This window comes from Panthera onca, chromosome E2, assembly GCF_046562875.1.
Source record: "Panthera onca isolate mPanOnc1 chromosome E2, mPanOnc1 haplotype 2, whole genome shotgun sequence".
NCBI lineage: Eukaryota > Metazoa > Chordata > Mammalia > Carnivora > Felidae > Panthera > Panthera onca.
This window is the reverse complement of record NC_138353.1, coordinates 26,545,250-26,558,931: the sequence shown is the minus strand read 5'-3', so window position 1 is coordinate 26,558,931 and position 13,682 is coordinate 26,545,250. Positions and strand designations below refer to the sequence as shown.

The following is a 13,682-nucleotide window of genomic DNA, read 5'->3' as shown; positions in this document are numbered from 1 at the left end:
AATGTCCATTTGGAGGGGTTCAGGGATGCGGACTTCAATATTTAGCACTCTGCTTGCATATCTAGGAAGAAAGGATGTTCAGTTGCTGTGCTTTGTGTTTTAACGCAATTACAGTGTTACAAAATTAGCAAACTGCTCTAATAAACAGCGCTCCTCTATCCAGCACCAGTTACCTCTAATCTTTACCACTAAGTCCACAGACAGTCCAGGTTTGTACAGAGGACATAGGTCTCATGATTGAACATTATACTGCTTCGGTCAGATTTTTCCTGTGACATTCTCCTCATATTTCTGGAGCTTCATCTATTCACATGGATGTCATAGTTCTTTTTTTTTAATGTTTACTTATTTTTGAGAGAGAGACAGCACAAGCAGGGGAGGGGCAGAGAGAGAGGGAGACGCAGAATCCTAAGCAGGCTCCAGGCTCTGAGCTGTCAGCACAGAGCCCAACATGGGGCTTGAACTCATGAACCATGAGATCATGACCTGAGCCAAAGTTGGACACTTAACTGACTGAGTCACCCAGGTGCCTCTGGGATGTTGTAGTTCTAAATATGTAAACAAGGAATGTGTGTCCATTGGTATATAAATTTTAACCGAAGCCCCGTGGTCACTAGAAAAACATGTATGTAGTAGGTACATGTTTGCAAAGCCTCATTGTCCCCAGTGTGGCGCAGGCTGAGCTTTTCAATAGCACCATTTCAATAACACTGCTGTAATTTTAGTATAAAGTACGGGTCAGGTATTGCCAGGCTCATTTCTTACAAATGTCTTTCCAGAAAATTTTCACTGATAATTAAAGTGTTGTTACTGTTTAGTAAGCACTAACTAGATGCAAGACAGTGTTGTTGGAGCTTTATTATCGAATCAGATTTCCTGAAAACACCTGGGATTGCACTATCCTCTCTGACAGTTGAGGACATGAGGTAGAGGGGCTGTGTAACTAGAGAAGACCCCCAGTCTCATGGCTGGGATTTGAGCCCAGAAACAGGCTCCAGTGCCCACATTCTTAACAAGTGTATCCACCATTCCTGTGCATGCGCATGCGAGTTTGCTTCGTTCTTAAGGCCTCCAGTAGCAACCTAATTGCTAGAGAACCCAGTCCCTTTCTTACTTTACTGAGGCCTTGTTTAATAGCAACTTTACTAGAAACTCTAGAAAAACTCAGTTTTCTGAGAGTGGCAATACTGTCCAACATTCTCTGGTTCTTTATTTTTATTTATGTATTTATTTTTATTTATTTTTAATTTTTTTAACGTTTTTATTTTTGAGAGAGAGAGAGTGCAAGCAGGGGAGGGACACAGAGAGAGGGAGACACAGAATCCGAAGCAGGCTCCAGGTTCTGAGCCTAACGCAGGGCTCAAACTCACAAACCGCAAGATCGTGACCTGAGTCGAAATCAGACACTTAACCGACTGAGCCACCCAGGTGCCCCTGGTTCTTTATTTTTGAAAAACTAAACAGTTTGGCTTTTCTATTTAAAAAAAAAAGGGGGTGGGCATAAAATTATGTAGGGTATGCATTGTTCCAGCTGGCTGGAACATGTTGGTTTTTTTTGTTTGTTTTGGTTTTTTTTTTTTTGATGCCTTCAAAAAAATCAATTTATCTGGAAACTAAGGGGCAGTAGTAGCAAAGCAAAAGTGAAAGTTTGTTCTAGAGTAAATTGTTTGACTTTATTTTCTTATCTCTTAATTAGGTCATAGTACCAATAAATGCCTAGTAGCAAGCAAAAATGTTTGTTACTTACAGATGTAAATAAGTCCAGTCTTGTCCACTGTGCAGCTGGGCAGACCCCAAAGATCCTATTGCAAGATACATTATTGAAAATGTTACAGATACCTGCCTTTTAGAGTAGCAAAGTTTTCAAGTCCAATGAAAACGAGTAAGCAACTTATATCTGTTATCTTAAATCTTTTTTTAGAACATGGCATTTTCCCCACATTATTACCATGCTTTTGATTTTTGTACAGCTTGACATTTGTAATTACCTGTGTAACATGATATGTGCTATAAAGAGCTTTTGTAAATTGATCTCATCTTCTGTTTACAGGAATATATTAAAGGAATCTGTGAACCTGAACTAGAAGAAAGAGAATGTTATCCCAAGGCCATGCACTGTATTTTTGTTGGGGCACAGAGCCTGTTTCTGAAGAGCTTGATTCAGGACACATGTGCTGATCTCTGCATTCTGGACATTGGTCTTCTTGGCATCAGAGGAAGTGCTGAAGCTGTGGTCATGGCTAGGAGTCACATTCAGCAGTTCGTAAAGCTCTTTGAGAATAATGAGAACCTACCCAACAGTCAGAAAGAATCCGAGGTAAAAAGGGAATTTAAACAATTTGTTGAAGCTCGTGCAGACAATTATACAATGGACTTGTTAATTTTGCCCACTTCCTTGAAAAAAGAGCTTTTGACACTTACACAAGGTGAGGAGAATTTATTTGAAACAGGAAATGATGATGTTATTGAAATTGGAGATTCTAAACGAACAGAGTTTACACAGAATGCTGCCACAGGGCTGAATTTTTCCAGAGATGAAATTGTTTTGCAGGAAGATGCAAGAAATAAAGCTGGCACTCCTGTTTCTGAGCTTACAAAACAAATGGACACAATCTTTTCTAGTTCACAAGATGTACTTTTTGTTCCAATAAATGGTCTAACCCCAGATGAAGAGGCACTTTCCAAAGACAGAATTTGTCATAAAAGGAGATTTTCTGATTCTGAAGAAAGGCATACGAAGAAACAGTTTTCTTTGGAAAATGTTCAAGAGGGGGAGCTTTTACATGATGGTAAGACGTTAGCTGGAAATGTAATCATTGACCTATCTGATTCTTCGGCTGATCCTGAAAATTTAAGTCCAGATGTAAAGGACACCACTGAGGAAATGGAATACAATATCCTTGTGAACTTTTTTAAAACCATGGGCTATTCCCAAGAAATTGTTGAAAAGGTCATTAGGGAGTATGGGCCATCTACTGAACCATTATTGCTCTTAGAAGAAATTGAAAAAGAAAATAAGAGATTCCAAGAAGACAGAGAATCTTCACCTGGTACTATGTGTCCGGAGACCAACAGAACCAAAAATAAAGGTGTTTGTAGCAGCATAAATGAGCTTACAACAGATTCTACTCCAAAGAAAATACAAACTCACACACAGCAAAATATGGTAGAAAAATTTTCTCAGTTGCCATTCAAAGAATCAAAACCATGTACCTCAAATTGCAAAATTAACACTTTCAAAACAGTGCCGATAGAACAGAAACAAGAAATCTGGAGTTCAAACCAGAATTATATGTGTAACATGGACCTTGAAACTGATGGCCTTTCACCCTCTGTGGTCCCTTCAAGTCCCAAAGAAGTTGTCAGTTTTGTTTCCAGAGGCGCTTCAAGTCACCAGCCCAGAATTCCAGTTTTTCCTGAAAATGGTTTGCAGCAGCAAGCAGAGCCCTTGCTTCCAAGTAATGTGAAGTCTGCCTGTGAAAACCGTTCCGGGTGTTGTAGCTCTCCACAGTCTAAGTCAAATTGTCCACCCCTTTCTCCACCAATGCCACTGCCCCAGCTCCTACCTTCAGTTACTGACGCAAGGTTGGCGGGACCGTCTGATCATATTGATTCCTCAGTTACGGGCGTTCAAAGGTTTCGAGATACTCTGAAAATACCCTACAAGCTCGAATTAAAAAATGAGCCAGGGAGAACGGATTTGAAGCACATTGTTATAGATGGGAGCAATGTCGCAATTACGTAAGTCCACTCTCTGCAAGTCCTGTTATAGTTGTAAATAGGGCCCTATGCAGTGTCTCACAATTACATGCAGTTACAGGCACTACCCTGTGCATCTTTCTAGTTGATCTATAGTCTTACTGGAAAAAAACAAAAACCACGAAACAGCTGTTTGGAAGGCTGGGTTATTCCATCTTCTAGAGTTGTAAACTTTGCTTCACCCTGCTGAACCTGTATTTCTGAGGACAGGAGATAGAAAATTTGTCTTTTCACTTTGCATTGCCTAGTCAGTGATAAACAACATAGTGACTTTTAAATCATTAGGTGTCTTTTTTTCTCTCTTTTAATCATTAGGTTCTTAACACCATGAATATCATTAGTTTTTGAGTACAAGGATGAAGCTTAAATCCAAAAAGATTTTTCTGACTTTATGTACTACAGTATGCTAGGGCTCTAGCCAAGATGCAGTGATAATGGATGCAATGTACTTCTGTTATAATTTGTTGATAGAGTGATGGCAACTTCCTTTCTAAGGAAGTTCATCAGTTTGAGCTTCATTTTGGTCTTCTGTTCTTACTAAAAGCTTGTGTATTTGTTTTTAGTAAAAAGAGTTAAATGATCATTTCTATCTCACCTGTCTTGGAACGCTTTGAAGAGTCTGATTTTATATGTATGTCCGGTACAGGATTGGGCTTCTTCTCTAAGAGGCAGTTTGATACAGTGACTAAGAAGAGGAGGGAGGTCGAGTAAGAGTCTCTGCCCCACTGTGGATCTGCTGCTTGACCTTGTGCAGGTTTCTGCCTGCTGAGTTTCACTTGCTGCAATCTATTGCCTTTTGCCCTGTCCTGAGGTCATCTTTATCATGCCATTTCAACAACTGCTAGGTAAAGACTCTCCAGTTTTCAAAGTCAGTCACTCCATTGATTTTGAAGAAGTCTGCAAAGGTTTGGCACTTTAAGTAGCTATCATTCACGAAAAGGGGCACCTGGACTGGAATGAAGATGTTGAAATACTGAATTTTAGCGAATGTGTGTGTGGCCTCTTTCCTAGGAGTTCTATGTTTGTTATGTATTTATTTTTTGTTTTGTTAATTTTTTATTAGAATTTTCAAACAAATACATAAAAAGGTAATAGAATGATTCCCTTTTTGGATATGTTTGGGATTCCCATGTGTCCTTCCCCCACCTTCGGTAGTTCTCAGCTCTTGGCCAGGCTCCCTTCATCTGTACCCCCACCTACTACCTTTCACCCGTGTAATTTTGAAGTAAATGTCAGATATGTTATTTTATCTATAAGTACTTTAATATCTTTTTAAAATAAGGATTCTTTTTATTTTTTGAATGAATTGTTGATGTATTTTGCTGTCAAAAGAAAAAAAAAAAAAATCCCAGAATTTCACATGTTAAAGTTTGAAGGTGGGCTGGAAAAATACGTAATATACTTGTCTTCATTTCTAAATAATGCTGTTTGTTGTTATTTCACTTTGCTTTTGCCAGTTCTTTTGGGGGAAACCCAGCAAATGGCCCACAGCTGCATAGCATTATCTAAGTAAAATTGTAAAGTGCAATTTCAGTCACCCACAGTCCAAGCCCAGTACCAGTTCCTCATTGTGATGATTTCTTGAGCCAAATTATGATATGAAATTTAGGTCATGATTGTGAATTAATATTAATCCTTTTTCACTTTTTATGAGTGGAAAGATTTCCCAAATAGGTGTTCAGAGACTTAAGAAATGCAAATTAATGTAGAATGAGCAGTGATAATGACATTATTTTAAAACCTTTTTGGAGTAGTAACCAGTGTATTTCTCAGAGGGGTCACTATTGGAGTTGTGTATAGTCCATCCATGATAGGATGTTTTGCATATCTAGTCCCTCCTACTTTGCCCATAGTACTGCTCCCCCACCCCCGCCGTCATTGTGACACCCCAAAACACTCCCACATATTTCCTAACACCCTTGGGTACAGTGCCATCTCTTTTGAAAACCACTGAATTAGTGCACTAAGGGAAACCATGAGTAGACTTTCATTAATTTTTCTTTTGAAAGCTGATTATTTGGGGAGGATTCCAGTTTTCTTTGAATTCACAGATGTCTCAGTTTAAAAGCAACATTTTTGTAAGGATGTATTATCTTAAAAAGTCAGACTTAATTTGATAAAGATTGATCTGAAAATATCAGTAACTAAAATTAACTCTTATTCTGGGGGTAGATTGCTTACTGCGCACAGGATTTTATTTTGGAATCACAGAAATGTTTTAGAGCAAAGTATAAGTGGTAATTGTGCAACATTGTGAATGTACTAAATGCCACTGAATTGTTCACTTTAAAATGATTATTTTAAATGTTATGTGAAATTCAACTCAGGTTTTTCTAAAAGTTGGGAAAAAACCCTTGTTTATAATCAGTCGCTTCAGTATTAAATGTGAATTATAGATTGTACATTCCATGAAGGAAGTGATTTGTATGTCCTGTTCACTAAAATACTCCCAGGTCCATGGTGCTAGTACATGGTAAGCACTCAGTAATGTTTTGTTGAATGAAAGAATTAATGACTTAGGAAAGATTAGAATTTTTTAAATGATTTTTCACCATCCTTTTATAACTTGTTATTCGATTGTTATTATAGTGATCAGTTTAGATTAAATTTTAACTGAGACATTTTTCAACAAATATTTGGAATCTTCAGGCTGAAACACCTGTTATGTGTCAGGTACTATATCTTTTAAAACATAATATTCACACCAATTTTGTGAGGTAAAAATGATCTATTCTTTATATAACATGAAATGGCTTAAAAATTTTGTCCAAGATTATACTGGAGATGTGAGCCCATAGGCTCCCAGAGCCATTGTGTACCTTGTCTTCTCCCATAGAGAGTGAGGTTGGAATTTTCAGGCCTTGGCAACATAGGATACTTAAGTCTTGAGTTGCTTTAAGCAGTGCTGACTAAACCTTACTTATTTGACCCACCTAGTTGGGGAAGTAGTTAAAAAAGAAATTTGAGCCCTTAATAGCATTTGTTGGTGTGATCCCCACTCTGAGGCAGCTCAGGCCTAGCTGTCCCTGGGTTTCTGCAAAGCCTTTGTTTATTAGTTTATCCAGCGTGCTGTCTGCAGTTCATACACTCTGTGAGAAATTCCAAAATACCGACTTCATGCTGCTAATTATGCGTATCTCTACTTGGTTTTTCCCCTTTGTCACAATGAGTCAAATGTGATGAGTAAATGGAAATTGTTTGCGGTGCACAGCTAGACATCACAGTGGTGGCTAGATAACACTCGGGCTTGGTCAGTCTGAAACTTCGGCATTAGGACACCTGACTTAACTTGGCAGCTAATTTTCCATGTAGGTGAGGTTTGCCCCTTCACTTGCCAGAGCTATATATTTTAACCATTTTTTCATGTGGTAGTCTTCTATATCCGGGTCTCATGGCTATTTTTATTAAGTGGAAACTGTAGAAGGAAATTATTCTTCCCTGGGTAACTCCAAAAGGGTGTTTTGGGATTTTTTTGATTTTTTGTTTTGTTTTGTTTTTTGTTTTTTTACTATTTCCCCCACACTGCTGGGTCTGGTTCCATCACTGCCATGAGTTTTTACCAGGTGTCTGTCACCCATCTCCTCTCTTCTTGAGACACTCTTCCTTCCAGTTTACTGCCTCCTATAACAGGGAAAACAACCGGATGATGTGACTTGTTTCCAATTACAAGGAACAGGAGTTTACATCCCCCTTGCACACCCTGGCCTCTTGGCCCTAATATCTGCTCATTCTGCATTTGGAGCTGGGAGCCCCAGAGCTTGACCTTTTCAGAAGTAAAGGAGGAGTTAATGGTATATAAACCCTTTGAGTCAAAACAGACAGTTGATCTGGGTCTACATGTCAGCAAGCACCTGTGGCTTGACCGCAGGGATGTGAGGAGACTCCGTGGTTTCTGCCTAGGGCTGTAGGATTTGAAGTGGGAAGTGGTAGGGATCTTCCATATTATTTTGAAGACACTAATTTGACTCCACTTAATTTTCTTCTGTAGTTCTGTTTCTGGCTGAATCTATCTGTTTCCACCAGAATTTCGAACTGCTGTTTTTATTCCTAAAACTACTCCGGAGATTTTTCAGGGTATCCAAAGTGATTTGATCTTATCACTGAGGATAACACTTTGGGAATTACTATAGAGCTCATGTTTCTGGAAATTCCATTTCTTCTTCTCTAAGCTTGGGCCCACTACAGGGCCACAACATTACATCTACTTGCATATCCCTTCATTCATTTCCTCAGTGACACAGTGGAACAGAACTGGGGTCCACCTGCTTTCTACTATTGCCATCTAAAGAAGCTTTTGGGGTGCCTGGATGGCTCAGTTAAGCATCCAACTTCAGCTCAGGTCATGATCTCATATTCTGTGAGTTTGAGCCCTGCATCGGGCTCTGTGCTGACAGCTCAGAGCCTGGAGCCTGCTTTGGATTCTGGGTTTCCCTCTCTCTGTGCCCCTCCCCTCCCCCCAGGCTTTGTCTCAAAAATGAATAAACATTAAAAAAAATTTTAAAAAGCTTTTCAGGAAGAGAAAAAATTAGTACATGTTTGTATCTGATGAATAAGCCAAACTTTACAAGCTTTTTTAATGCATTTCTCTCGAGGATTGTTTTTTTCAAGACTTAACGTACATATCCCTTGGTTTTTCTAAGAACCAGTAGGCTGTGTTGTATTTTGGATTTTCATAGTCAGGCTGTGGTTGACATGAACTCTATATCTGTTCTTACTGTTAAGCAATTAGAATGATTTTTTTCTTTTCTTTTTTTTGTCATGCATAATTATTTTTGGGCTTTGAATTTTTTTAATATTTAAAAAAAAACCTTTAATTTACATCCAAGTTAGTTAGCATATAGTGCAATAATGATTTCAGGAGTGGAATCCAGTGATTTATCCCCTACATATAATACCCAGTGCTCATCTCAACAATGCCTCTTGCCCATTTAGCCCATCCCCCTACCCCAAATCTCTCCAGCAACCTTCAGTTTGTTCTCTGTATTTAAGAGTCTCTTATGTTTTGTCCCCCTCAAGTGATTTTTAAAGATTTTTTTAAAAGATCACATCTATAAAAATTGCCTCCAGCCTTTCTCCAGTAACAGATGTCCTGTTGCTACATTCTTGCCATATTTTGAATGCTTTTAGATAAACTATACTGAATTATTTCATCAAGAATGGGTTTGTTTACTTGCTTATGTTTTCTTGGGTAAAGCTGATGTCATTGTAGTCTCTTATTTATGGTTCACTGAGAAGAGAGTGGGTGTTAGCCTCTAAAAGGAGTTTCTGAGCTGCTCTTCTGGGTGTTAGAAGTTTATTGTGTGTCTAGCCTATTCCTGCTTTTGTGAGAATACAGATTTAGTTGGAGACAGTACCACTGTGGGGTGGTAGGAAGGCACTGGCCCAGGAGTAAGGAAGCCTGAGTAGTCCCAGCACAATTACCACAGGGCAGTGCAGCCTGGGGAAGTTGCTCTGTCTTTCAGGGGTTTCATTCTTTTTTCTAACAGGAATCTAACTCTGTTGTATCTCCTAATTCTGTCATTCCAGTGCACAGTACAGGAAAGCAAGACAGGAAAGAAGAGGGATGATTGAGGACCTATCTCTAGAGATGGCCTCCTAGAAGAGGGTCTGGAATGGAGTCCCAAGGGCATTGGAGGAAAGGAATGGGCAAAGGTCTAAGAGTTGGTCTACCAAGAAAGCAGCAAACAAACAAACAAACAAAAAAAAACCTCACTGCCCAGGAAGAGGGAGATAGCAAGCCTACCCAGCCAGAAACGAGTGTGGTGATGCATGATGGTTTCTAGATCCCTTCCGACTGATCAGGTATAGAGGGGATCTTGAAGCCATGCTCTGGGTTTTTCTGGAGGGATAGTGCCATTGAAAACCCTGAGCAGGATCAAAGACCTCGTGGCTGCATTTCAGGGTCTAAATGGAGTTTGAGGAGGGATTGGAATTAGGAGTCTGGAGTTGACTTGGAACACATTGTACCTGAGGTAGCAGGACTTCTAAATGAAGGAATTAATCCACCAAGTGGTTTTGACGTGGAAACACTTGACATGAAGAGAAGCCAGGACTGAAGATGCTGGATTTCCTGTCACTGGAATATAAGTGTCCGTTAAGATTAGTGAACATAGGTTATGCTCATTTCATAAACTGCAGCTTCACAGGGGTTTTGATTTTTTTTCTAATATTCATGGCTAGACAAATGGATTACCGCCTACAAAATTTCAGACTTTAAAATACACTTTTAAAAAAATGTCCACTTTTACTTAGGTACTGCAGGTCACAACTAAATATTTTTTCTGGTTTCTTTTGAAATTTGTTACCACATTTTTGGGTGGGGTCACTTTTTAATCCACTATAATGTGGGGTTGTGCCCTGTGGGCCAAATCTGGCCACCACCTGTTTTTTGCAAATAGGGAACACAGCCACCCTCATTCATTTGCAGTTGGCAGAGTTGAGTAGTTCAGCAGAGACCATATGGCCTACAAAGCTTATCTGGCCCTTTACAGAAAATTGTATACTGACTCATATTCTGTACAGTTCCTTGTTCGTTTGCATCTACTCCCGGCACTTTCTGCTTCCTTCAGCAAAATCATCTGCCGTGGCCCCTAGTTAGTTTCACTGGAATCCTGCCCTCATCTTATTTCCTAGAAGCTGCAAACTGAGTAGGTTCCACGGTTCCCTAGAAAGGGTATGGAGCCCCAGAGCCAGGGTTACCCCACAGCCTTTGGAAGTTGTAAGGACCATGTCCTGGAAGAGTCATCATGTCTACTTCTGCTTTAGCAACAAATTTCTTAATAAAATTCGTAGAATATTCTTAGAGGCCATTGACCAGGCAGGGCTCTCTAGAATGGGCTCTTTATCTAAAAATAATAATAAAGTAAAAAATAGAAAGTGCAATAAACAAGTATTACCATGAAACTCAAGCTGCCTTCTATCTCAATAGCACATTCAATTAAATGAACCAAACAAAATACAAGAAAAATCATAAAGCTATTAAGAATCACATTTCATGCAATAGGTTCTTTCTTGGCTTTGCAAGGTCACAGACTATGGAACTTAATGCCAAAAAATGTAAAAGGGAATGTAAAATGTAAAGGGAATTTCATTGCCATTGTTTTCGTTATGTATAGAGTTTACCTTTTCACATTTTCATGGTGAAATTTCTCATACGTTAAGCTGAAATAAATTTTGTTTTCTTATAGCCACGGTCTGAAAAAGTTCTTTTCTTGTCGTGGAATTGCAATTGCGGTTGAATATTTTTGGAAGCTTGGCAACAGAAACATCACTGTATTTGTCCCACAGTGGAGAACAAGACGTGATCCTAATGTCACAGGTGAGGCAAACTGATTCTTCCAGATTTCTCCTTTTCTAGATGTTTAATGAGTTTGCTTACAATGGCAACTCATACTCCTTAGAGCAGAGCCACATGCTGCAGTGGCAGCAGCTTGAAAAACAAAATTGTAAATCTTTTGGACCCTGTGAAATATCAGTTGAAGAGAGTGTTACAGCATAAGAAGTGCTTAGGGGAAGGATGGAAAGTTTTAACATAGTTGTTTATGTGGAAAGTTATATTAGAGTTCCTTATACATCACAAAAATTTTCCTGACTTTCTAAAGAGTAGTTTAAATATGTCTTTCCATTAGTCTGGACTTTTGCCTCATTAAATAGTCTTTTCTAAAATGGTCACTTGATAAATTTGGAAACCCTCAAAGACAATGTTTTCTGAACAGTCTGTTTTTAATAGTTTAATATAAATTATGTCTGTTAATTGTGTGATACTGCATGGCTGACTGCAGGCCACACACGGGATGTTTAAACTTACCGTGAATCATGCAGTATTCTAGAGAAACCTATTCTTATAGTTCATGATAGGGGAGTGGTGGCACGGTGTCAGGCAGCTTAGCCCACTGGTGTGCCTAGACACAAGAGGTGGATGGGAGAAGGGAGGGGGAACAGAGCTCACCCAGCATTTAAACAGGAAGTGAAACTTAGTCACTGTTGAGATGGAAATGGTAAGACCACACATTTCTCAAGTATCCCAACTTCCCTCATTTGGAGAGCGTATTTGTCTTAACAGAGAGTGCTTGAGGAATGAGGCAGAGCCACTAATTTTTGCAATAGGATCCTTGAAAGGGTCTTGCAAGCCTTCCTGTGCTGTGCATTTCTAGGACAATAAAACACGGTGTGTGCATGTTGCAGTTTAAGCCAGTGGTGAGTAATCATCGTAGGGGATGCGGGTGTGGGAATCTTAGACCCTGAGCTTTTAGCTGCTCTTTGCCCATTGACTGATTTTCTGTAATTTGGCTTTGACCCTCTTTTCTTCTGTGTCGCGACCCACTCCCATGAAATATCAGTAAATGTGCAGATAACTGAGAGAGGTTGGGTAAGATGCCAGCTAGAAAGATATTTTGACAGCCTCTTGGAAGGGGGACCACATAGGCCTACCTTGGGATAGGGCAGAGCCATGTGTCCCTGCCTCTGCTTCCAGCAATGTTCCCTGCTCTACCCCACCCTCTCTCTGGGACTTATGTCATCAGTCCCTGTCCTACTGCTTGTGATATGGCTGTGAAAAAGTTCTTGATGGTAGGATTATGATTTACTCAATTCTAGGAGCAAATGAGTTGAACTTTTTTATATTTAAAAAATAGCTAAGGTCAGTTTTTATGTTGTATTTGCCTTAGTATGTGTGTTGCTTAATTTTTTTTTTTCCCAATGAGTTAGTATAATTGAGTCTTGTTGAGTCAGCAGAAAAAAGGTTTTCCATAATTCTCCAAGTGAAACATTTGAGGGTGCTTTCATTTATTTAAACATATGGGAAGATAGCCTTTTTCTGAATGTGTATTCAACTTATTCCATGAACAGAACAGCACTTCTTAACCCAGCTCCAGGAGCTTGGAATATTATCTTTAACTCCTGCCCGGATGGTCTTTGGAGAAAGAATTGCTTCTCATGATGACAGGTACGAAAGGCTGTTTTCCTTACTGAGGTGGGTGTGGGATGGCGAGGAGCCCACCACCTGCTCCACTGAACCAACCATTCATGGTGCCCCTGGATCCACATGCATAGAGGACTCACTAGATTAAGGGGTTTGAGGATTTTAGTATTTATGGTCATTAAGGTTATATACTCAGTGGGGTTTTTTTGGTTTTGTTTTTTTTGTTTGTTTTTTCTGCTATACGGGTTTAAGAGCATTACATAAAATCTGTTAGGTTAGAATGTTTTTTGTTTGTATGTTTCTTAAATAAAACACGACCGAGAATCATAAGAGCGAGCAGACATTGAGTTCTCTTTTTTGGTGCATACTGAAAGTAATGTTTGTCTTGTCTTATGTGGTGACCCCAAGGATGCTTTTCTTTTTTTTTTTTTTTTTTTTTTTCAACGTTTTTTTTTTTTTTTTTTTTTTTTCAACGTTTTTTTTTTTTTTTTTTTTTTTTATTATTTTTGGGACAGAGAGAGACAGAGCATGAACGGGGGAGGGGCAGAGAGAGAGGGAGACACAGAATCGGAAACAGGCTCCAGGCTCTGAGCCATCAGCCCAGAGCCTGATGCGGGGCTCGAACTCACGGACCGCGAGATCGTGACCTGGCTGAAGTCGGACGCTTAACCGACTGCGCCACCCAGGCGCCCCCCAAGGATGCTTTTCAAACATTATCCATCTCCTCCTGGTTAATTTTGGCCAGTGACTTACTTTGTCATTATGCCTGAGCCCTCAGCATTTCTTCCACATAAAGAAAGATGGTCTCAGCTGACCCTAAGTGTGACAGGAGTATGTTGCATTTCTTCGGTTGGCGTATCACTCAGAAAGCAGGTGTTAATGCATTGGAGACAACAGGCTTTAATCTGCACCTTTTATATTTTTTTCTAAAAGCCTTACTGAGCACCAACCAAGTGCAATGCACAGAGCGGGGCTTTGGGAACACACGTGATTCAGACACATT

General features: G+C 39.5%; 1 protein-coding gene across 1 annotated transcript in view; it reads left to right on the top strand.

The window, feature by feature from the left end:
• The window catches only part of N4BP1 (NEDD4 binding protein 1), a 50,126-nt gene that overhangs the window by 25,617 nt on the left and 10,827 nt on the right, over positions 1 to 13,682 (top strand). Inside the window, exons 2-4 of the mRNA XM_060650820.3 lie at positions 2,051 to 3,741; positions 10,947 to 11,077; positions 12,607 to 12,703. Coding sequence (XP_060506803.1) covers positions 2,051 to 3,741; positions 10,947 to 11,077; positions 12,607 to 12,703 — 1,919 coding nt within the window. The remainder of the gene's footprint in view (positions 1 to 2,050; positions 3,742 to 10,946; positions 11,078 to 12,606; positions 12,704 to 13,682) is intronic.